Genomic DNA, 23,387 nt, shown 5'->3' on the forward strand with positions numbered 1-23,387 from the left:
TGCAGAGAACCAGCCCGGCAGCCGCTTGGCGCGGGGCTGAGGGGCTCAGCCATCCCTGGGGGGTCCCGGGACCTTCCCCCGCCGGGGCAGGGTGAGCTCTCAAAGGGCTCCCGGAGTGTCCTCGTTCCCCTGCTCCCGGAGAGGAACCATGGCAGGAGGAGCCGAGGAGCCAAGGCTGCTGAACCTGCCCTGGGGACGGGCGGCCCCCGCCAGCGCCCGGTTTGCGGTCAGGGATCGCTCTGCCCCCGAAGACATCCAACACTGCCCGAGGAGTTAAACAACAAACCTCCGCGGCAGGGACCGCCGCGTACCGCGGGTGTTTCTGTGCCAGCGGGAGATGTGTCACTGGGCGGGCGGGGGACAGGGACAGGGACAGAGGCGGCACCACCACCGGCGAGGGTTCCCCGTGTGTGCAGGGGACCGAAGGCAGAGTGGGGCGGCGGTACTGCTCGGTGTGTGGCACTGGTGAGCCCGCTTTCGCGTGGAACAGCCTCCGGTAGCTGAGAAGAGACATTGAAATATTGGAGAGGAGTCGGGGAGAGACGCAGGGATGGCGGGAGGCGCGGGCAGCCCCAGAGTGAGCCTTGGGGGTCCCCGGCCTCCCGAAGGGAAGGTTAAGGACATCCTTGATCAGCCCCTAAAGTTCTCCCAGGGAAGAAATTCAGGGGCTCGGCTGAGCTTTCATCCAGTAAATGCAGACATGGAAGGATCCAGCGGCTGAGTCCGCACCAGCAGGAGCTGGAGCTGGAATGCGGTGCCATTTTCACCGCGTCAGAAAAAAAACATCCAGGTGGGAGGGCAGAACCTCCTGGCATGGCTGGGAGAGAATTCCTGGATGCAGCCCCAGGTTCCTGCGGCAAAAGTCAAACAGAGAGGGGGGTGATCCAGAGCCTGTGGGACAGGGGCGGGCAGTGGGGGGCTATAGTAGCCCCCCAGTCTGAAGCCCCGATATTTTATGCACCTCATGATCCGCCGTGCCCTGCTGGGTTTGTTCCTTTAACAGTGGCTTTTACAAGCTGAATAATCCCTTCTCCAGGGCGCTGCCCGCACATCACCACACACGGGCACCTCTGGGGAGGGGGAGAAGCGGCTGCGGGGCTGCCCCTTACCGGGTGCTGCGGTTCCGAGGGTCTGCGGGCAGCCCCAGGAAGCGAAGCCGAGGTGGGACCCCCAGCCCGCAGCGCTGTTTGTTGCTGGACTGTGCAGAGTGGTCAGCGGGGACAGGGAGGAGGAGACGGGGAAACAGAGACGGTGGGGGGCCCGGAGGATAGGTAGGGAGGAGGAGGGAGATTCTCCCGGGAGGAGCTGGAACGGAGCAGGGCAGAGACCAGGGATCCACCCCGAGTCGGTGCAGCACCGGGGGCTTCGCAAGTCCCGGCGTCGAGGGGAGCCGCAGAGAGAAGCCGGGGTGCTGGAGGGGGCCACCAGGGTGGCTGCTGGCGGCGTCCGCCGGCGTTCAGCCCCGGAGGCAGGATGAGGGCCTCCCCCCACCCAGCCCCCAAACAGCGATCCCGGGGACACAAGCCCGGCTGCGTCCCGCCGCAGGAGGAAACGTCCCGCGGTCCCGGCAGGGGCAGGACGAAAACGAAACGGGGCCGAGAAAGCGGGAGAGAGCGGCAGCCCGGCGCGTTTGGGGCAGGGTGCGGCCCGACCAGGCAGGGGATGCCCGGACCGGTTCGGCCCAGCCCGGGCGGGGCTTCCATCCGCATTGCCGCAGTGACGGGCGGCGGAGCGCGGCCGGGCCGGCGGGCTCGGCGCGGCGCTGCATTGCAGCACTGCAGGAGCCCCCTCCTTCCCCGCTCCCTTCTCCGCCCTCCGCCGCCGCTCGGCTCCCGAGGCCCAGCCCGGGGCACGCACCGGCCCCGCCGCGCTCCTCTCCCGTTCGCACGGGGCATCCGTCGCCGTCGCGCCGGGGTCTCCCGTGTAGTGCCACATCCGACCGCCTCCCCCGACCCGGGAATGCAGCTGCGGGACAGGGACGCGCACCCAACGGCGGGGTTCTGTGGCTGGTGTCAATCCGGCGCTCATCGACCCCGCACGGGTGGAGGAACCGGCCGCCCCCGTCGGGGCATGTGCTGCCCGCCCGTCCCCGCGCCGCCAGTGGTGTCCCGCGGTTCGTCCCTACCGCCTCCTTCCGTTCCCCTGCCACCCTCCCCGGCGGTCTGGCCGTGCCGTCAGCCCCGACGGGGCGCCCGGCCTCGCGTGGGCCAACAACTGTCCCCACGGGTTTCCCGCGAGGGCGCTCGGGTTGGTCCCGCGGCGAGCCGGGACCGCCACCGAGATCGGGCAAGGCTGAAGGGCGCGGGGACGGACGGCACGGCCCCGCGACGGACCCTCCCCGAGGGGACTATCCCCCCGGCCGTCAGGGCACTTGCGCTGCCCATGGGATGGGCGGAAGGTGGTGACCAGCCTCGCGTCCCCGATCCATAGGGAAGGGAGACCGGGGACCGCGGTCCGGCATCGTCCTCTTGGGGACAGCAGCCCGGGACTCGGTACCAGCCCCGCGTGACCGGGTCCTGTACGGACTCGGGCAGTCGCCACCCGCGGGTGCTGCGTGCCCGGGGCGCGAAGGGCAGCGAGGCGATCCCGGTGGGAAGGTGCCAGCGGTGGCCGCGCGTCCCGGGACCAGCCCCGCCGCCAGGTGCGGCGCGGCGGGGGTGGGAGGGAACGGGGACACGGGTGGCGGGGGGCCTCCGCCCCGGCACAACGGGGGCCCGTTCCCAAGGCTCCCGCTCTGTCTCTGCTTTGGGAAAACGCCAGCACGGTAACAAAATGGCGGGGAAAGGGTGGGATTGTCACGGCGAGCCCTGCGGCGTAGCCGGGCCACCCCCGGCCCCGCCCGCCCGGCCTCGGGGCGCCCGTCCCGGCGGAGGGCAGCGGGCCGGGGGGTCCCCTGGGCTGTGCCGCCGCCCGGTACCGCCGCCCGGCTGAGCTCTGGTAGAGAAGCAGCTGCAGAAAATGGCTGCTCGGCGGAGCCCGCTGAATCCTGCCAGGGGGGGGGGGGGGGGGGGGACGGCGAGGAAGCGCCGCAGCCCTCCCCGTCACCCCCCCTCCCGGGGAGCCCCGGGCAGGCGGCGCGGGGCACGGTCGGAGGTTCCGCAGGGCGGCGAGACCGGAGCAGAGCCCGCGGTGTGTGGCTTCACCTGCGGCGCGCAGGGGGCGCGGGGCAGCCCCGATCGAGCCCGGCCCGTGGCGCCCTGCACATGCCTGCGGCCCCCGCCCGGTGCCCGCCGAGGCAGCGGCGACTGCGAAGCCAGGGGGGCGAGTCGGAGGGGCGGCCGCTCATCCCCCGCAGCCTGACACGCCGGACGAGCACAGCCGCTCCCGCAGCAGCCGGTTTTGCTTTCGGTTTAAAATAAAATAAAAATAAAATATAGAAAAAATAATCGGGCCGTGGGCACGCGGCACGGTGCGGCCACGACTTGGCCACGCACCGCTTCCACGGCGAAGCCGCAACGAAAACTCGACCCCGTGTCGCCGCATCGTGTCGCCGTCCCCTGCCCGTCACGGCGGCGGCCCCCCGGAGCCTGCCCGCAGGCCAGGAGGGGACACGCGTGGGTGCGCGGCTGTCGCCTGCGCTGCCGGAGCTCCCCCCCCCGCCGGTAGTTTTCGCGGGTGACTGTGGGGTGAGGGGATGTCCCGAAAACGGGACTGTGGGAGCCGAGATGGGGTGGTCCTTTCTTCACCGGAGAGCGGGAGAACCTTTCCCCGCTGCCGGTCCGCACCGTGGCGGCTGGACACTGAAGGCGCTTCGCCGCGCCGTGGGTGCGCGCATCGCGGGTGGCGCCTGCGTGCGCGGGAGCCGCCGTCTGCGCCGCGCACGGTGCAAAGGGCTCCGCTGCCTTCTGTGAATACCTCACCCAGCGTTGGCACCCCGGCTGCCCCCCTCCACAAAGCCCTCCGATCTTTGTGCCTCAGATCGGGGTCACCCCAGCCCGTGCAGAGCCGCGGCTGCCTGTTCCCCCCGTGCCCACGCAAGGTCCCGCTCCGCAGAGCAACGGAACCGCCCCGTCCCGCCGGCTGTCTCATCCCGCGGTCCCGCCGGGTGCTCTGCCGCCAGTGGGGCAGGCACGGTCGGCTTCCTCCGTGACCCGCGTTGCGGAGACAGAGGACCGGCGGTCCCGCCGCGCTTCGGAAGCGCCGTGGGCTCCCAAGTGCCGTCGGTGTCCACGAAAGACCCGCGGCGAGATGGCGAGTCGGGAGCCCCGGGCCGGGAAGGGGCAGCGAGAGCGGGGCGGGGTGGGGGGCGCACGGTAGGTGGAGCCCGGTCGGGAGCGTCCCGTGGGAGCGGGGGGGGGTCCCCGCTCGGTGCCCGCGGGGGGCCGGGCCGGGGGCGGGGGGGCGGGGGGCCGCTGCCCCCCGCGCCGTTGCTGCGATACGGGCGGGCCAATCAGCGCTCACCAGCTCACCCGGGCCCCGGCGCCGCTGCCTTATATGGTGCGCGCCGTCCGCGGGGCGCCGCGCGCATCACCATATAAGGGCATGAACCTAAATACAGCGCCCACCTTGGCCCGCTGGGCGGGGCCGCTGGGCGGGGGCTCGGCATGGGCGGGGCCGAGCCGCGCCCCCGCCCCACCGTGCCCGGGCCCGTCGCTCTCCCGGACCCCGCCCGCCCTGGGGAAGCTGCCGCCGGTCATTAAGCGGAATGCAAATGAGCGGCTCTTCACCTCTAATTGCTTTTGTTAAAAGCGGAGTCGTGGGGCTGCGAGCGAGCGGGCGGCGACGGTGGGAACGGGCGGGGACGGGCAGGGACGGAGCCGGGACAGAGTTGGACTGGGTGAAAGACGGGAGTAGCGGCAGCTCCGGGCGTCTCGGTTCGCACTTCGTCTCATTTGTCACATCCCTGCTTAGTTTCCCCCGCGGCGGGGCCGTGACCACCGGGGCCGCTGGGCTGCGCACCGCGCTCTGTCCCGCCCTGGCTGAGCCCTCGCGTGGCCGCTGCCAGCTCGTGACACTCCCTTTGCCGCTGCAGGGACAGATCCGTCTTTCTGCCGTCCTTGCGAGATCAGCAGCCAGCGGGACGGAGACGCGCCAGCTACACGGGGTGCAGGAATACCCCGGAACATTCCCGTTTCCTCACCCCATGCCGTATTCGAGCCGGTTCTTCCCTCTTCCCATCCGCAAACAGTTCGTGTTTATGTTCCTACAAATAATGAGCAAATTCAGAACTGCCGGGAACAAAAGATCTTTTGTGCGGAGCGCTCCGAGCCTGGAGCGGGCGATAAACGACGGTCCCCGGTCCCCCCCCCCCCCGGGAGCGGCACTTTCCCCTCCCGGGCGGTTCGAGGCGACCCGCAGAACTGCCGCGCCGGGAGTGACGAGGGGCTCCGGGTGTGTCGCGGCACGCCTGCAGAACGGAGAGCTGGAGCTTTGCCGTCGGGGAGCTCCGTGGGCGCTCCCCGCAGGGACCGCGCGCGGATCCCGCTGTTCAGTCTCGCCGGAGCCGGGGCTCAGGACCCACGAACCCATGGCTGCAGGACACGCGTGGGCCTCTCCCACGAGCTATGCGGGAGAGTCCGTTCGTGGGTCTGTGCTCCTGGAAAGAACGGCAGCTTCTCTGCACCGTGGGGAGCGCAGAGGGAAAAACCCCCGCGCTTCGCCCCGGGGCTTGGCACAGCTCCCGGGGGCTCCTGCGGGCGCTCCGCCCCGCTGAACCAGCGGTGCAGGGGGGCTGCCCGGGGCGGAGGGGATGGCAGTGCCCCCCTGGGGTGGCGGGAACGCCGCCGGTTGCGCAGAGGCCGCAGCCGCCATTTCCAGGAGGACGGTGCCACCTATGGAAAGCACCTGGAATTCACCGGGCCGGCGGGGACGCGCCGGGAAGTGCAGCTTTTCCGTGCGGCATGATCGGGACGAGGCTGGGCTGGTCCCGCCGCTTCCCGGGCGGGGCTGTGGAGATCAGAGGAGCTTGGCCGCCACGGTCCTCAGTACGGACTGCCCCGGGGACGATGTGCGGCTCGGTCCCCGGGCGGCGGCGAGATCCAACCAAGACGGGAGCTGAGCTGTATCTCATCGGGGCGGTCGTTTCGTTGACTGGCCAAAACCTCCGTAACCGGGCAATAACCATCGAAGGGGCGGAGAGAAGTTGTTCTGTCCAGGTGCTCGGTAGAGTTCCCGAAGCCGGTCTGCTGTTGCTCCCTCTGTGTCCGTCCACGCCAAGATCCCTCCGCGGCTCCGCCGGCCCCCTTCGGTCCCCGGAGAAAGGGCAGCAACCGTACCCGGTGTCCTCCCAGGCGTCGGCCGGACCTGAGCCGTGTCCACGGGGGCTCGCTGCCTCCCGTCGCCACGTCGCCTCCGGAGCCGCCGGGGAAGCCCTGTCCCGTCATGAATTCGATGTCAAACACCTCGACACGAAAACTTATTCTTAAGGGAACTTTTGGGGTCTTGTGGACCGTCGGCGTCGCCGCTGCATGGACACACAGGAGATCTCTCCTCCTCGGACCGGATACCCCTGCGCTACCCGGCAGCAGCCCCGGCGGCACTGTGGGCTACCGGTGCCGCAGGTCGGAGCCGGTCGCTGTCTCCCCAGTTGTCCCCGAGCTGCTCGGAAACGAAAAGGCAGCGTCTCGGGGGCCGGGCTGAGCCCCCAGTCTCAGGCAGGATCGTGAGGCGGCGGTGCTGGCGGTGCCGAGGGGTCCCGGGTCCTCGGCCCCCCGCCGGCACAGCCCGGTGCTGATCCGTGGGCAGTGAGGTGCCGATGCTGCTCTCGGCTCCATTCAGCTACAGGGGGAGAGAGGAGTTTTCCTGCACGGCTCGGGGACGGAACCGAACAGGGAGAAACCCGCAGCCGAACTGGGCCGCGGGGCTGACCGGGAATCCGGGGCTGGCCCCCCCGAGTGTGCAGGGGAGTGTCCACGCAAGCAGGGAACTCGCGTGGAAAATGGCTCCGGGGCGCGCTCTGCCCTGCGCGGCGGTACCCGGGCTGCAGGATGCCTCTCCTGGGACCCGGGGGCCAGCCCGGTCGGGGGATCGGTTCGGGGGCGGGCAAGCTTTGGGGTTCTGCCGGGGCCTTCTTACTCTGCCCGCACTGCTCTCCGCGGTCCCAGAGTGCGAGCCGCGCTTGGATAGCCCAGGAGATGGGGGGACACGCTGCCGCGCGACCGTGGCATAAAGGGGTCTCTGAGGGGCACCGGCATCCTCGGCCACCCGGGGAACCGGGTCGGGCCGGGAGCTGTGATGGATCCTGTCGCCCTCGACGCGGGTGGCCGTGGGACGGAGCAGCTTCTGGAGCACGGCCGCCAGAGCACACGGGAGTCGCGGGAACTGCCCCGCTGCGATGCGGGGATCGATGGAGCCGGCGGTTTGGTTGGAGCCAGGTCCGCCCCGCTGGCCCGTTCTCCCAGCTCAGCCGCACTCGGACACGCGCCCTCGCCCTGCCGCCGCCACGCGCGACCCCGAGAGGGGCTCCAGACCCTCGGTTTCGTTGCAAAACTCGCTGCCATGGCAGCCCTGCACAGCGAGAAATGGCGGAGGAGCCGGGCACTCTGCTCCCCAGCAGCCCTCTGAGCCCCGAAGTGTTCATCGCACGAGTGCTGGAGGAGCATAGACCCCACAGCCGAGAGGATGGTTTGGGGTCAAATGGGCGGAAACGAGGTTTGCCGCGGCAGCACACCCTCTCGCCGCTCCGGAGCTGTTCCCTTATCGGCTCCGAGTCCTGGGATCCCAGAACCGGGTGCCGGGACGGTGTGGGTGACGGGAGCCGCAGGGATGAGCGGCCCCACCCGGCCGAGAGCCGTGGGGCTCCCAGGCAGGTCCCGCCGTTGACCCTGGGAGCGTGGAAGGCTGCCTGTGCCCCCGGCTCAGCTCCTGCTCCCAGTGGCTTGCTTGTGCGGGAGGGGCCCCGCAGTGCCGCCGGCTCCGGGCGCGGAGGTCTCCGGACACCCTCCGGCAGCGGTGGGAACTGCCCGGGTACGGTCCCGCCCGCCGCTGCCTCGTCCCGCACGGCTGGAGCAGATCTGTCCCACTTCTCCTTCCGGGCCAAGACCCCCACGAGCGGCGGCAGCCCCGGCCCCGGCTCACCCACGCGCGGGAGCTTCGGGCGGTTCCCCCGCGGCGGCGATCGCTCCGCGCTGCTTTCCCCGCTCCGTTCTCGTTTGCATCTCGCTTTCTTCCTGCCCCCCCCCGCATCTCAACCGGGGCGCAGCTCCGGCCCCGCGCGGGTTCCGCGTGGGTTCAGGCGTGAGGGTGAAGCTGTTTTTCCACTGATGCCCTCGTGGGAGGCAGTGGAACCTCAGCTTTTCCCCTCTGCACTCCTACACGTGGCTTCGGGACTCTCCGCGACGCCGCGGGGCTCGGCGCAGGCGACGGGGCGAAGGCAGCAGCTCAGTCGGGAGCTACGCGGCCCCTCAGGGCTCCCGTGTGCTGTCGGTAACGGGCGGCACGGCCTCGGATCCGCAGTTCCAACGTGCACCGAGGACACCGACAGCCAAGGTGTCGGGCAGACCCCAACTTGCTCGGGGTGCGGCAGCCCCACGGCCACGGGAATGGGCGCCGCCGCGCCAGCACCCATCGTGCCGGGGGGGGCACGATCAGCTTCCTCCCCACGGCTTCGTGCCCCGCGCCGGGCCGTGCGCCCGGTGCCGCCGCGTCTGTCCTCTACGAGGCACCCTCCCAGGAACGGGGTCCAGTGAGCCGCGTCCACACCAACTCACGAGTCGCCCCGCCACCAGCCTTAATTAACAACGATTAATTCAACATTAACGAAAAACTTCCGGGGACGCAGCTCGCCGGGGGCCGGGAGGTCGCGGAGGTTGCGATTCCCCCCGGTCCAGCTACGCCACGCAGAACTCGCGTGTCGCGACGGATCCCGTGGCCGAGGGGCTTCAAGCGTGGTGTGGGAGTACACGGGAGCCGCGAAGGGGGAATCTTCCACCTCTTCCCGGGAGCGCGGTTTCACTTCGGCCGGGGGCGGTGGGAGGAGGGATCCGCCCACGGAGACCCAACACACGGCCCCCGCGTCCCGCGTGGAGCCGTGGGGGTCCAGTTGTCGGCGTTCCCCGCGGGGTCCCGAAGCCCCACTCGTGTCCACCGTTGGAGGTCCCTGCCCGCCCGGGTGACGCGGCGGCAGGCAGGATCCCCGGGAACAACACTCGGGGTGGGAAAAACGCCCGGTGCCCCCCGAACCTGGTGCCCCCCGGGCGGCTTCCCCAGCCGGGGAAAGGGAAGGGTCTCGTAGCCCCAGCCGCAGGCCGACGCGGCTGCGGTCTCATTCAAGGCAGGGCAGGCGCAGCCGGATCGGATCCCCGGGGCCACTCCCGCCGTGGGTTTCCCACGCGTGAAGGTGGCGGCTGTCGAGGCCCCCCTGCTCATGAGCTTCGAGCTCCTTAGCGGAGGGGAGGCCGAGGTAGGGACAGGAGGGAAAGATCCCCGAGGGACTTCGTCTGGTCTGGTCCGCTCGTGAACGGGGGGGCCACAGGAGCCCACTCAGCACCGCGGTGCTGCATGTCCCACTCCCGGGGCAGCCCCGAGCGGCGGCGCTGCCCACGAACACGGAAACCGCTTCACTCCGCAGGACCGGGCTGAAGGGCTGCCCGGTCCTCCCGGAGTCTCCCACCGGCGGCGCGGGGGGCGGATTGGGTTCCTGCCCACTTGCGAGAACCGGTCGCGTGGGACCTCCTGTCTCCTAGAGGCTGCACCGGTTTCCCGCGACTCGCGCGTGTCTCGTTCTTCCGTGGCTGCCTCGGGGAGAAGGTGATGTCTCCCCGAGGCGGTGCCGCGGGGCGAGAGGCAGCCAGAGTGGGGAACCAGTGGGGGTACCGGCTGGCAGCCTCCTCGGTACCGGCTGGCAGCCTCGCAGTGCACCCACGGTACTATGCCAGTTTGCTGACATATAACGTGGGAGATGGATCAAATCCTGCGTGGGGCCGCCCCGCTGGCCCCGGGTCACCTCTCCGGCCCCCTGGGACCGAAGCCGGGGGCTGCCGGCACGACGAAACCGGTGGCCGCGGTGCCCCATTCTGCCGGTCGTGTCCGCGTCGCCGGGAAGGATTCGCGTTCCCGCAGCGGCGGCGGCGCCCAGCAGCACGCGCGACCGCGTCTGTCCGTGGACGGCTCCGCGGCACCGCCGGTACCGGGACGGGCGGTTCGTGCGGGAGCGCTCCCGGCCCTGACACCGCTCTCTTTGTCCGACCACCGGTAGGCGGGCCAGGCCGCGGAACCCCCCCATTCCACCCCGTCCGGGTGCCGCGGAACCTCCCGGCCCGTCCCCGGGGCTGCCGAACCCCATCCCGCCCCTTCCCCGTTCCGCGGGCCTCCTTTGTGCCCCGCGCCCCCTCCCGCCCTCCCGGGGCCGTCCCCCCGAGCGGGGCGTGGCCCGGGGTGGGGGGGCGTGTCGCGATGGGCGTGTCGGCGGGCGTGTCTCGAGGCCCCGCCCCGGCCCATCGGGACGCGGCGCACGTCGGTGGGCGGGGCGCGGCGGGGCCAATGCGGCGCGGGCGGAATATTCCACCCGGCTCCGGCGCGGCGCGCGCGGGGGGGGCGCGGTGACGTCAGCGGGCGGAGTATTATGGTCTGGGCTGCGCCGGGGCCGCCCCTGCGCTGCGAGCGGCCGCGTAAACATGGAGCTCTCGGCCGTCGGGGAGCGCGTCTTCGCGGCCGAGGCCCTGCTCAAGCGCCGCATCCGCAAAGTAGGTGCCCCCCCGCGGCCCCCCCGCCGCGCCCCCGGCCCCCCGCACCCCGGTCCCGGCCCGCTGGGGGCGGCTCTGCCTCCCCCCCGCCGCGGGGCGGGCTCCGCTCCGCCGCTCCCGCCCTCCGCGCTCCGCGCCTGGGGGGGGGCGGTGTTAGATCCGCGCCTGGGGGTGGGGGGGGGGTGTGTGTGTTAAATCCGCGTTATTTTTCATTGTTGCATCCCCCCCGCTGCCCCCCCGCCCCGTGTTCCGCTCCTTGCTCGGGGCGTTGCGGGGGGACCTTTGTTGCGGGGCGGTTTGTCGCGGTTTTCGCTCCACGCATATTTATTTTGCTCGCTTCCCATCCGCAGGGCCGCATGGAATATCTGGTCAAATGGAAGGGCTGGTCGCAGAAGTAAGTCGCCCGGGGGCTGCAGCAGGGGCTGGGGGGAATGCTGGCTGCACCCCCGATCCCCCCTTTGTGCCAGAACGGGAACCTTTATGCCCCTGTTTTTTATTTTATTTGTTTTGTTCCCTCCTGGCTCCTTATTCTGTTCCCTCTTTCCATCCCGCCTTCTTCCCAGGTACAGCACTTGGGAACCTGAGGAGAACATCCTGGATGCCCGGCTGCTCGCAGCCTTCGAGGAGAGGTACAAGGCCTTTACTAGCTGTAGCAGTCACGCTTGTAAATATGTTGCTGTCTTGTAGCTATGCTGAATTGAAGCTTTGGTTCTTTTAACACCTCTAGGGAGCGAGAAATGGAGCTTTATGGGCCCAAAAAGCGAGGCCCCAAGCCCAAAACCTTCCTGCTAAAGGTAAGGAGGCCAGAGCCCGGGCGCGAGGGCTGCGTTGCCAGAGCAGGGGTCCCTCTCCGGCCCCCTAGGAGGATGCTCCCCTCAAAGGTGGCCTCTTGTAAGTTGCAATTACACAGCCGGATGGCAGGATAATAAAGTCACCGGGTGATTTATCTTCTTTGCAGGCCCAGGCAAAAGCCAAAGCCAAAACCTATGAATTCCGCAGTGACTCTTCCAGGGGGATCCGGGTGCCGTATCCTGGCAGGTCCCCCCAGGAGCTGGGCTCCACGTCCCGGGCTAGGGAAGGACTGAGAAACATAGCCCTGGCCCCCCAGGGCAGCTCCAGCACCAGCACCCCCAAGGCAGATGGCATCCGGGACCGGGTGATCCGTGTGGAAGAGAAACCCGGAGAAACCCCCAAAAAGAGAGGCCCAAAGCCCAGGAAGGAGCTTTACAAGGACCTTGCGGAGACTCTGGACGCCTCCAAGAGGAAACTGGGGGACCCGGGGGACAAGGTGGGGGACTACCTGAAGGCCAGGAAGATGGAGGAGGCGGCAGCGGGGGCAGCCAAGTTTGGCTCGGGACACAGCGTGATCCAGCTGGCCCGGCGGCAGGAGCCCGACCTGCCCGGCGCCCTGCCTGGCCCCAACCGCGCCGAGGCGGGGGCCGAGGCCTTCCCCCCGCGCCTGGCCAAGCACCGTGCGGACTTTCTGGACCCCAAGGGGCAGGGGGGGCTGGACCCCGGCGGGCCCAAGCTCCTGCACGGCGCCGTGAGCCCGGGGGCCGTGGGCAGCCTGTACCGTGACGGCGTGGGGGGCCCGGCGGGGCGGCCCTCCCTCATCGCCAGGATCCCCGTCTCCAGGATCCTGGGGGACCCTGAGGAGGAGTCCTGGAGCCCCTCTCTCAACAACCTGGAGAAGGTGGTGGTAACTGATGTGACCTCTAACTTTTTGACCGTCACCATCAAGGAGAGCAGCACGGACCAAGGATTCTTTAAGGAGAAGCGATGAGTTTGGTGGAGGTGGTGCTGGGGTTTTCTTCAGTCAGATCCAGACAAAAGCTTGGTAGAGCTTGGTGGGCCTCTCTTTTTTTTTTTTTTTTAAATGCTCTTTTTTAAAATTTTTTTTTTCTTTTGTTTTTGGTCCTGGAGAGAATTTAGAAACTGTCCTAAATTCATTAACTCATTCTTTTGTTTTATTTTGTTTTTTTTTTTTTTTCACATCTTACATTTTGTTGGAAAGATTATCTCTAGAGTTATATTTTCTATTAGATGTAAATATGTTATTTAAGAAAAAATGCTTATATATATATCTATATATATATATATTTCAACTCTGAGTTGTTTTATTTAAATGGAGACAACAGTGACTGCTCAGTTGCTCCTAGAAAGGACAATAAAACTGAGAACTAACGAGTTCACACATCTGCCACAGGAGCCGGTGTACATAACAGTGTTCATAGCTAAGTATGTGCTGGGTTTTTTTAACTATTATTTTTCATATGATGCTATGGATGGTGGAGGGGGACATGTTGCTCCCTTGGAGGGCGAAGTGCCCAGATTTCTTGATTGTGATTTAAGGTGTTGCTTGTACAATCAAGTGTGCTGTGTCCAGAACTGTTGCCCTTGACAGTTGACGTGAGCACTTGAATTCACAGTGTTGTTGGGGATGGGGTGTTTCCAGTCTAACAAAAAAAGTCATGTTGCTTCAAAGTCGGGGTGGGGAAAAGCAGAAATCCATAAAAAGGCTAAAAGTGTTGGAGTATTAACTTGAATTCCCTTTTCTTGTGGAGGAGAGGAGTTTGTGTGTGTAAGGTTCCTGAGGGGTGATACTGAAATGCACTTTAATAGAGTTGTCGTAGCAGTTGTGGGAGATGGGACTGAGCTGAGTATATCTGTTTTCATTTTGTCTGGTTGCTTGATTCTGTTCCCCCACCCACTAAAAACAAAAAACCCCAACAAAACCCCCCTCTGTTTACATTCCTGAAATGCCAGAGAGGTTGGGGAGGGAGCATCTCACTGCCCATATTTAGTTACTTTATTCTGCTACAGAAAGTGGAATATTATTACTTTTATTCCCAATCACAGTTTACTTCAAACTGTTAGAAGACTCCTGATAAAGTGTTTTGTAATATCCACATCCCTGACAAATCCCAGGGTCACCTTTATGCATTCAGAGACAATAAATATTTCCCTTTCCTTACGCTGGTTAAACAATAGCCAAGAGGCGAAATACTCCTATGCGGAGCAGCCCCGCCGCCCGGGTGGATTTTGTGCTGGATGTGCCTGTGGGATTCCTCCCAGGGCTGGGATCCCGAGCTGAGATTCCTCCCTGGCTGGGGTAGGGAGGAGCTGGGGGCTCTGGATGAGGTGCAGCAGTTTCCCTGCTGGTTGGGGGCTGGAGGTGACCCTGCTGTGCTGCCTCCCCAGCTCGACCAGCACCTGCCCAGGGAGGGGCCCTGGGCCAGGCTGTGGCTCGGCAGAGGTGGAGCAGGTGGCCCTGTCCTCACGCCTTGCTCTGGGCATCAGTCAGATGGGAAGCACAAGCCCGGCAGTGCCTGAGGGCTGGGACTCAGCCAGGGCCCCTTGTCCCTGAGCTCCTGAAGGCCCCTGGCCCAGGGAGCTCACAAGGGCAGAGGGAAGGGGCGTCTCTGCTGCAGGGCCCTTTGGCAGCTTCACCTTACCCAGTTCCCTTCCCCATCCTTATTTTGGGACCCGTGAGGTGCCTGTCAGGATGCTGGATTGGCTGTGCAAAGGGGGGGCCATCGTGTCTGACAGTTCCCAGTTTGCTTTTCCTTTTTTCTTTTTTTTTTTTTTTTTTTGACATATTTTGTAAAATCGAGATTTTTAACTTAGTTTGTACGAAGAGCCGATGTGTTGGTTCTGGTGCTGACACGGGACACGGGTGTTGTTGGAGGATGAGGAGGGGGTTGAGCTGTTTGTGCTCCTGCTGCCGCCAAGGCCGGAGCATCCTTCCCTTTGCAAAGAGCCCGGAGCCGTTCCCACCCCGCCGGGGCTCGGCTCCAGCCCCGTGTCCGTGTGTCCAACACATACCTGGAGCAGACCGTACCTGTGGGTGTATCTGTGTGTCTGTACATAGTGACGTGTACCCTGCGTGTGTGTGTGTGTGTGTGGGCGTGTGCGTGTGAATTATTTAAATCTAAGACTTGTACAGAAGCGATTTGGCTAAATCTCAGTCTCAGAAGTGAAGCTTAACTACGTGTCTTCTGCCAGCCGTGAATGTCCATATGAGACCTGCTTTTTATGTCAGTTTAAATATATACTTTGTAAATAGAAACGTGTCTGGCTTCCCTTTGTGGCCCTGGGAGCATCGTGGGCTGTGCGCTGGGGCGCCGACGGGGTGGGTGGCCCTGCAGCCCCTTCCCTCCCGACAGCCGCGGCCGTGCGGGGCCGGGGCCGGGACCCGACGGGGCTGGGAGGGAGGCGGAGGCTCCTCGGCCGCAGATATCGCCGGTCTGGGCGCCTCCCCCCGGGGGTCCCGTGGTGCCCTAAGGGGGTGGTGGCGGCTGCTGTGAGCGGCTCCGGTCGGAGGAACGGGGCCGGGGCCGCCGCTACGACGCCGCGCCGGTACCGGGCCGGGCCCGGCGCTGCCCCGGTCCGCGGCGCTCCGCCCTTCCGACGGGGCGGGCGGCGGCGCGGGTCGGGGCGCGGCGGCCCCTGCCCGTGGAGCCCGGCCTTTGTGTGCAAAGGCGGCACAGGCGGGGGTGGGGGGCTCCATGGGTTTTTTAAACCGTGTCCTCATTAACCTCCTTTTTCTGCTCGGGCGGGTGGGGCGCGGACCCCGCGCCGCAGGAGCTGCCAGCGCCGGGAGGAGCGGGAGGAAGGGCCGCACAATGGCGCCTTTCTCCGCCGGCCCGGCGGGGGGGCCCGTTCACACGGGCCGCGGGGCCCCGCGGGCGGCCGGGGGTGGGGCCGGGCCGGGGGCGTTCGGCTGGCGGGGCTCAGCTCCCGCCCGACGGCGGCACCGACGGCAGCGCCCGGGGGCCGCCGCCCGCGCCCTTCCCCGGCCGCGCAGCGCCCTCCGCAGGCCAGGCCGGCCCGCTGCGGCCCCGGGCCCGTCCCGGTCCCTTGTCTCGTTCTGTGTCCCTGTCCTGGTCCCGCAGGTGCGGGCAGAGGCACCTCAGCTCCGGCCGCGGTACGGGGGCAGCTCCAGCCGCAGCGGAGCCGGGAGGGGCTGCGTGCGGCACGGACCCCCGGGGGGAAGGCGGTGGAGTTTCCCCGCTGCGGTTCCCCGGCTCCGGTTCCAGCCTCGCACACCCCAAGACCGGGGCCCCGCAGCATGCCGGGCCGGGAACACGGTGCCGCGGAGAGGGGGGCGGCCCCAGGCGGTGCCGGGTGCAGGGAGGGGGACGGGAGGTCTCCCGGCGCAGTGACCACACGAGGCCGAAAAGTTTAAAAAAATATTTATTGATATGCTAAACAAGAAGTGTTGGAAAAATCATACAAAACCCCCACCCGACGTAACCGTTTCCTAGTGTTTTCCTGCAAATAAATTAAAAGCAGCCTAGAGCTGGGGGGCTACACTAGCGTTAGTGTCCAGGAACACTGGAAAACTGCACAAGGAACGCGAGCAAGGGGCTAGGAGGGGCCGGGGTGCTGCGTGGGTCCTGCTCTCATAACACTCATGCTTTCCCAGGGCAATAACATCCCCGACTTTCGTTCTCAGAAAATAAAAGCAAACAGCTGCATTTTAAAGCAATTGTAAGTGTCATATTGGACCGATTTGGCTCTCTCTTTAATTAAAACGTACAAATCAGAGCAGTGACTGGCACAAGTTACAAGAACAATCGTTTGTTTTCACCTATCTCAAATTTCTGTCAGTAAAACCTTTCTCCTGGCTCTGGAGCCCTTCACACGCAGCTCAGAAACTCAACACAAACCAAACCCCTATACTGTCTCCATCCCTCCGTGTACTCCTGGGGGGGCTTTTTTGGTACAAAATATATATATAAAAATAGACTCGGTTTCTCGGGATGATGGCTGAATCGGCCACCTCTTCCAGTCCAATGGAAAACAACAAGGATGCTTAACCAGATTACGCCTGGGGAAAATATCCATTCACTATACAAATACCGCAGGACTTTCCACATCGGAAACCCCTTAGAAAATGACAAGTGACAAACCTTTAATTGCCTGTCTGACACCCGGCTGAACATGCCAACCCATAGCAGCAAACTAAAAAAAAAAAAAAAAAAAAAAAAGGTAGAACTTGAATCCTAACGGTACATAACCAGGGTCTGCACCAAACAGGGGTCTCCAACCCCTGTCCACCAAAGACTCTAGTAAATTACTCACAGGATGTCCTTCGGAGGCAAACCCCAGCGGGAAATGTACACTCAACCCCCCCAGCACTGCTGGGAGAGCTGAGATCCCAGAACACCAAGTGAGAAACGGGTTGGGAAAGAAACGTAGGGCGAGATGGCCAGAAAAAAAATTCCTGGACTATCATTTTCACCATCGTTAGACCTTTGGAACTGAACCAGCTGGTGAGCAAAAGGCACAATAGCAAGTGGTGACAGCAGAGCCCTGTGCTGCTGGAGGGGACATGCCTGAGAAGGGTGGGTGATGGAGGGGCCTGCCTGGCCTCTGGGATATTGGGATACGTGTCCCCTTTGCCCAAGCAGGGGGCAGGAGCCAGGCCCCGCATGGAGAAACCCATAGGAGCTGAGACAGTGGCTCTGGAGGGAGCAGCCAGCTCAGAGCTGCTGTGCAGCCAGCTCTTCACCTGCTGCCACAGCTCATCTCCTGCCCCACCCTTTGGGTCTTTAGATGTTTTTCTCCCCCTTGGAGAAACCAATCCACACATCCTGTTGCTGCAGGCAAGAGCATCCCTGCCAGGCCAGCTTCCCCTCTGTGAGGGCATTGCTCAGCAGGGCTCTGCACGACAGCTGCGTGTCCCACTGGGGACCAGGACACCCCTCCCCACCGGTGTCACCGTGTCCCTAAGACCCTGTGACCACCCTGCTTTGCATAGGCACAAACCTGTGGTGGGACCGGTGTCACAGACAAGGCTGAGATAAGGACGGTCCGAAAGGCACATTGTTGATCACTTTGGATTCGCAAAGGCCAAGTAGCAAACATTTGGTGTGCAGGCGAGAGCATCACCGCCACGCTCCCACATCCCTTGGCTCTTCTCCCAAAGCACTCGTACCCCCAGCACACCAGCACAGCACAGACCCAGCCCGGGGCACTGGTTTCTGCTGGCCAATGCTTCCTTGGAGCTCGTTTGGCAAAGTTACAGTAGAAGGCAAACTGCACAGACTGTGACATTTTGGCATCACCTGAGAATGACCCCACTGGCAGCCAGTGGCAGCAGCCATGGCCATGGGGGGGCTGCTGTGTCAGGGGTCAGAAATACCCCCAGTTTGGTCCCTGCATCCACATTCCTGTGTGTGAAGATGCTGTGAGTGGCCCTGCCTGGGGCAATGGGAAATGCCTACCCTGGTGCCAGGTCTGTCACCTGGTGACCCCCTAAGCAGTGACCTGCTGGTCAGGTAGAGGGATGACTGAACCACATAGGGGAGGGGCAGCCACTAGCTGCTCATCACCTCTGAGAAAAGGAATCAGCATCAACAGAACTAAAATGACCTCGAATACTACTAAACTCTGCCTGAACTGCTGCTAATTTTGGCTTGTAGGAGAAATCTGCAGCAGGGAAAATGCTGCAGTGGAAAAGCCATTATTGGGTGCAATTACAAGCCAAAAAGAGCACCCCAGCTGCTGGGACAGCCAGGGGAAGGTGAATGCTCAGGGAACAGCAGCTTGAGGCACCCATTGGCCTTAGCCTTCTCCCTCTCCTGTCCTTTCCTTTCCCACCACTCCACCACCCACCAATGCAGGTGGCCTTGACCAGCTTCTGAGCATTCTGGAGAAAACCATGGATCAAGTGTGAGTCTCACCCAGGGAGCAGCAGTCCTGGGTGTCCTGGCAGTCCCAGCAACAAGCTATCTGCTGCTGGAAGGGTTCACACATTCTGCAAGGCTTAAAAAATATTCCCCAGCTCGGCCCCTATGAGTGCCTGGAACCTGCTGAGCAGGAGCTGGAGATGCTGGCAATGCCAAGATGAGGCAGAGGAGTGGTGTGGGGCCTCCCTGGGCTGCCCAGAAATTCACGTTCCTCTGGAAGTCAAGTCACTGCAGAGAAGCTGGTGGGCCTTGCTGGCTCTCAAGGCAGGACTTTTCTCCAGCAGAGAGGAGACACCCTCCAAAAAAAAGCACCTCTGTTACCTGTTCTGTTAGTTACATCCAGGACAGCCTATCTTAGACTGGGGTTAATTCCCTCTCTGATTAAAAAAAAAAAAAGACCTTAAGAAAAAATGTAAACAATATTTCCCTATCAGCTGGAAACCTCAACAGAAACATTGTGGGTTTCCCATCATTGGAAATGACCTTGCCCAGGGGGGTGGCTGGGCTGAGTGTACCCTGAAAAACCCCCGAATGCAGCTGCCCCCCCACAGCCTCGAGGGCTGGGAGCAGCAGCTGCCTCATTTGGATTGACTTGCAGTTCCCCATGGCTCATAGACAGATCCACAGGAAGCTCAGAAGAGCATCTCCCAGTTCTCTCCCAGGTATCAGAACTGTCCCACGGCAGCTCCACACCTCCTGTGGCCAGTGAGCTGCAGACCTTGGCAACTGCTGTTTCAAAGCAAAGAGACCTGTGGGCAGTGAAGCCTGGCTCAAAACTGGCCAGCCTGACACCCCTGGCAGCACTGGTGTCCCCACTCCCAGAGAATGGCATCGACCACCCCCACATAGGGCATGGCTCCAGAGGAGGATGGAGAGAAGCCAGGGAGGAAATCCAGGACCCGCTGGCAGTTTGGAACAGGTTTCACTGCGTTATTTGTCCAGCCTTTCCAGCCGCGAATTCCAGCAGGTCTCACGAGGGCTCTGCGTTCGCTTGAAGAAAAAAAACCTGATGGAAGAGCTGGGCAAAGGTGAGGGTGAGGCTGAAGGACCCTTTCCCTTCCTTTGTGCTCCTGGGCTCAGTATTGCCGCAGGTTGAAAAACCCGACACTGGTGGGAGACTCCTTGACCGTCACTGTGATCAGGTTAGCGGTGACATCGGTGACAAAGACATGCTCAATCAGGCTGCGGGTGGGCTTCCAGTCCTGGCTGGTCTGGATGGAAACAGACATGTTCTGACCCACACCTAGGATGGAAGCTGAATCCCGGTCTGAATCCGAGCTGGTGTCCTCGCCTGTGCTCACTTCCGACAGGGCGGAGGGTTTGCGGCTCTCCGTGGCCGCGTGTCCCTCTTGAGCGCCAGCTGAGCCACCTTTGGCTGAGTCCCTGTCACCTGCCCGGTGTGTCTGCTTCTTGCTCTTGCCACCATCCCCTCCTGCGAGTGCACCAGCACTGCCAGCGCTCAGCCCAGCCCCTGCTGTGCCGCCCTTGGCACTGGCCGTGCTGCCAGCAGAGCCCTTGGCCAGGGAGCCGCAGAGGTGCCGGGGGAGGCTGCCCCCACTGGCCACACTCGGCCCATTTTTGACACTCTGCAGGTTCAGAGCCTGCAGGTTCAGCTCCTGGCTGGAGGCTGGCTGGATGTTGGCCCCACACGAGCTCGAGGGTGTCTTGCTGCCATTGGGCAGCATTTGGCCTCCGGCAGCAAACCCCGATTTCTGGTCCCCTCCGGCATTGCTGCCAGAAGCCTTTGCAGTTTTGGCTCCCTGCACGTTTAGCCCCAGCTCCCCAGAGCCTTTCTGGCTCCTCATTTTCAAGTCCAGCCCTAAGCCGCCCTTACTGGCTGCCTGTGCCTTCAGCGCCAGCCTGCCCAGGGCCGAGCTCTCGGCTGCAGCCTGGCTTTGGGACATCCTGTTCATGTAGTGCACGATGGAGCTCTGCCAGCTGATGGCCTGGCTGGGGCTCGCCGAGCTGCTCTTCATCATGTTGGGCAGGTTTTCCACTGATGACCCACCTGAGCTGAGCCCAGCCAAGGCGCCCGGTGGATCCTTCAGCATAGCCATGCCTGAGCCCTGTGTGCTGTGCTGGGGCTGCAGCTTCCCCACCAGCTTGGCACCGCCTGCCACCTCCTTCCGGGATGTTTTCAGCACCTTTGTCAGGTTCACCGTCCTTCGAGCCGCCTTCTGCTCCGGGGGAAGAGGTTTCCGCCCACGCTTCTTCCTGGAAGCATCCTTCATGTCGGGCTTGGCCACCAGGATCTGAGCTTTCTTCTGCGGCACCGGGTGTGTCTCTCTGCTGCGGGGACCTCTCTTTGCTTCCAGATCACTTTCATCCTCTTCCTCGGACGAGGAGGAAGAGGAGGATGTGGAGGAAGAGGAGCTACTTGACTTAGTTTTCGCAGGCATCTCCGGTTCCTGCAAAGCAGCAGAGACAGGGAGAGTTAACAGCAATGACCAAGGAATGGTTATGGGCATTACAAACCCCCCAGGGTGGCGTGGCCAGGTGCCTCAGATATGCACAGGTTCTCTCTCTATGTAGCTGATCTTCAGGGATCCATCAGCTGATGGGATGAGTTGTGTGCTCGAGGCCACCCCCCACCCCTGGTGCCCTCCAAGGCCAGAGCCCCTCAGGAGCTGACACAGCCACTGCTGGCACTCACCACGTTCTTCCTGGGCCTGCCCCGGGGCCGCTTGCCCCTCTTCCGGTTCTGCACTTCTTTTTCGTGTTCCCTGGAGAAAACAAGGATTAAGGACAATGTTTACGGGGAAGGAAAAAAACATCTGAGGGAACTGAGGCAGGCAGGTGATGACCAGAGAGCATCCCTGTCTGCATCAGCATCATCCCTGCAGCTTCCAGCAGTCAGTGATGGACCGCATGGTGTTACCCATCCTAAACCTGTGCCTTTTCCAATTCTTGGTGAGATTTGCTGTTTTTCTGGTACAGGGAAGGATCTGCCCCCAGCCCTGCTAAGCCTTGCTTTGGTTATGCCCATGCTGTGCTGAGCTTCCATGCTGAGAGTAGGGAAAGCAAAGGCATTCCTGGAAGCTCAGTGAGTCCCCTCCTTTGCTGGACTCCTTCCATCTCTCCTGCACCTCCTGGTCTGGCCATGGTGGCCCAGGCTGGGGTGCAGGGATATTTCAAGTCATTGTACTCATTTCCTAGTTCTGTTTAAATGAGATGGTGTTTAGATGTAACACATCCAGCTGATTAAGCACCATCCTGTCTGCACTCAACACCAGACCCTGTTCTTGAAAAAAATGGCTCCAGAAACCAATTATAATCAAATCCTATCATAAACCTTAATGATTTTTACTATTACAAAGTCAAAAAACTTGGCAGCACTATGTCTGCCACAGCCAGCTGGCTACCCCTGTGCTCTGTGAGGGATTCCTGGGCTGTGGAAGGATTGCTGTTCTCAGCCCAGGTCTGGGCAGGAGCCATGGACCTGACAGAGGATAGGCACCATTTTGTTCAGCCATGAAGGTTGTTCAGCCTGGACAAGGCTGTAGGTAGACTTCAGAGCATCTTCCAGGACTTAAAGAGGCTCCAAGAGAGCTGGAGAGGGACTTTGGACATAGGGAGTGACAGGACAGGGAACGGCTTCCAACTGACTGAGGGCAAGGTTAGATGGAGTATTAAGAAGAAATTCTTCCCTGTGAGGGTGGTAGGTCCTGGCACAGGGTGCCCAAAGAAGCTGTGGCTGCCCCAGCCATGGTGATGTCTAAGGCCAGGTTGGACAGGACTTGGAGCAACCTGGGATAGTGGAAATGATGGGGTGGATGGGGAAGAGCTTTAAGATCCCTCCTAATCCAAACCATTCTCTATGATTGTCTCCCAGATATTATTTCCCTCATCCTCCCAGAGCTTCCCCCTGCACAGGTTTGCTTTAATGCCTCACGAGCCCAGGCACCATCCCCCTCCAGGGGTCTGTGGCCACCCCCAAAGCACAGCCAAGGTCCCAGAGCGCTGGTGGGGACTGGGAGCCCAGGTCTGTGCTGGCCACTGCTGCATTCCCCTGGAGCATCCAAAGCACCGCTGGGCCATAAACCCGCAGAGTTTGCCTGGCCAGGGCACAGCCGTTCAGGTAGAGCTGGCCGGTGACTCCCGGGACAAACAAACAAAAGGGCCTGGCCACAAAGGGCCCCGCCAGCTCCAGGCTGTTGTTTCCAACAACTTCCACCACACGTGCAGCCAATTAGAAGTTAATTGACTTTACAGTTTGCTTAGAAATATTTAGAGTTTGCTCACTTCTTTTGGAAAGCCAGGAGCAGCCGGGGGTCCAGGATGTTCTCCTCAGGCTCCCAGCTGTTGTGCCTGCAACAGAGGACACGGACTGGGTGAGAGCAGGGGGCCGGCCCCCCCCTCGCCGCTCCGGCACCGGTGGCTTCACCCGAGGACACCGGGCCTGGCACGGAGCGGGGCATGCCCGTACCGGGGGCCGGCACAGCCGGGGGGCGGGCAGGGGAGAGGGGCCGGGGGAGGGAGATCGGGAAGGGGGCGGCCACGCCGCCGCGGGGCGAGGCGAGCCCCGCGCATCCCGGGGGAGCTCCGGTTTCAGCAGAGCGGGCGAGGGGCGCGGGGCCGGCACAGACGGGGGGTGCGGCGACGCCGGGGGGGGGAATTGGACCGAGCCGGGGGGGGGGGGGGAAACGGAGCCCCACGCGGTGGCGGGGAGGGCCCGGCCGCGGCCGCGCTTATTTGTAAACAAAAGGAGCGGCACGACCCAAACAAAAGCGGCCGGGCGGGCGGTACCCGCGCCCCGCACCGCTCCGCGTGGTTCCGCGATCCGCGCAGCCCCGCACCGCGCCGCGCACCGCTCCGCGCCCCGCACCGCCCCGCTCACTTGGAGGACCAGCCTCGCCACTTGACCAGGTACTCCAGCTTGCCCTGCGGAGAGAGACGGGGAGAGGCGCGTTAGCGGTGGCGGGGGGTGCGGGGCCGGGGGGTGCGGGGACGGCGGGTCCCACCTTGCGGAGCCGCTTGCTGAGGATGCACTCGGCGGCGAAGACCTGCTCTCCCACGCTGCTCAGCTCCTCCATGGCCCCGGCCCCGCGCACACCCCCGCGCACTCACA

General features: G+C 63.7%; 2 protein-coding genes across 4 annotated transcripts; one reads left to right on the forward strand and one right to left on the reverse strand.

Moving 5' to 3' along the window:
* The first annotated feature begins 10,504 nt into the window (after positions 1–10,504).
* Positions 10,505–12,715, forward strand: CBX8 (chromobox 8). 2 transcript variants are annotated; one of them, XM_066200404.1, is made up of 5 exons: positions 10,505–10,622; positions 10,973–11,016; positions 11,186–11,251; positions 11,326–11,416; positions 11,581–12,715. In XM_066200404.1, the coding sequence occupies exons 1-5, from the start codon at positions 10,554–10,556 to the stop codon at positions 12,403–12,405; spliced, it is 1,095 nt and encodes a 364-aa protein (XP_066056501.1). In that variant the 5' UTR covers positions 10,505–10,553; the 3' UTR covers positions 12,406–12,715. The 2 variants fall into 2 exon arrangements, with proteins under 2 accessions (XP_066056501.1, XP_066056502.1); XM_066200405.1 differs by having other exon boundaries at positions 11,350–11,416.
* Positions 12,716–19,395: 6,680 nt separating this feature from the next.
* CBX2 (chromobox 2) lies at positions 19,396–23,352 on the reverse strand. Of its 2 annotated transcripts, none has more exons than XM_066200900.1 (5): positions 23,281–23,352; positions 23,157–23,200; positions 22,562–22,627; positions 20,973–21,042; positions 19,396–20,727 (listed from the first exon to the last, which is right to left on the reverse strand). In XM_066200900.1, the coding sequence occupies exons 1-5, from the start codon at positions 23,350–23,352 to the stop codon at positions 19,396–19,398; spliced, it is 1,584 nt and encodes a 527-aa protein (XP_066056997.1). The 2 variants fall into 2 exon arrangements, with proteins under 2 accessions (XP_066056997.1, XP_066056996.1); XM_066200899.1 differs by having other exon boundaries at positions 19,396–20,738; positions 20,942–21,042.
* Positions 23,353–23,387: the final 35 nt, after the last annotated feature.

This window comes from Chamaea fasciata, unplaced genomic scaffold, assembly GCF_029207755.1.
Source record: "Chamaea fasciata isolate MVZ Bird 193981 ecotype frontalis unplaced genomic scaffold, bChaFas1.0.hap1 SCAF_19, whole genome shotgun sequence".
NCBI classification, from domain to species: Eukaryota; Metazoa; Chordata; class Aves; order Passeriformes; family Sylviidae; genus Chamaea; species Chamaea fasciata.

Excerpts from the sequence above, each read along its gene's own strand:
- CBX8 (XM_066200404.1), top strand. The coding sequence starts at position 10,554 with ATGGAGCTCTCGGCCGTCGGGGAGCGCGTCTTCGCGGCCGAGGCCCTG. Across the intron at positions 10,623-10,972 it reads TCAAGCGCCGCATCCGCAAA|GGCCGCATGGAATATCTGGT; the intron begins GTAGGTGCCCCC and ends TCCCATCCGCAG. Across the intron at positions 11,417-11,580 it reads CCAAAACCTTCCTGCTAAAG|GCCCAGGCAAAAGCCAAAGC; the intron begins GTAAGGAGGCCA and ends TCTTCTTTGCAG.
- CBX2 (XM_066200899.1), bottom strand. The coding sequence starts at position 23,352 with ATGGAGGAGCTGAGCAGCGTGGGAGAGCAGGTCTTCGCCGCCGAGTGC. Across the intron at positions 23,201-23,280 it reads TCAGCAAGCGGCTCCGCAAG|GGCAAGCTGGAGTACCTGGT; the intron begins GTGGGACCCGCC and ends CTCTCTCCGCAG. Across the intron at positions 20,739-20,941 it reads CAGTGGCTGTGTCAGCTCCT|CTGCTTTGCAGGAACCGGAG; the intron begins GAGGGGCTCTGG and ends TCCCTGTCTCTG.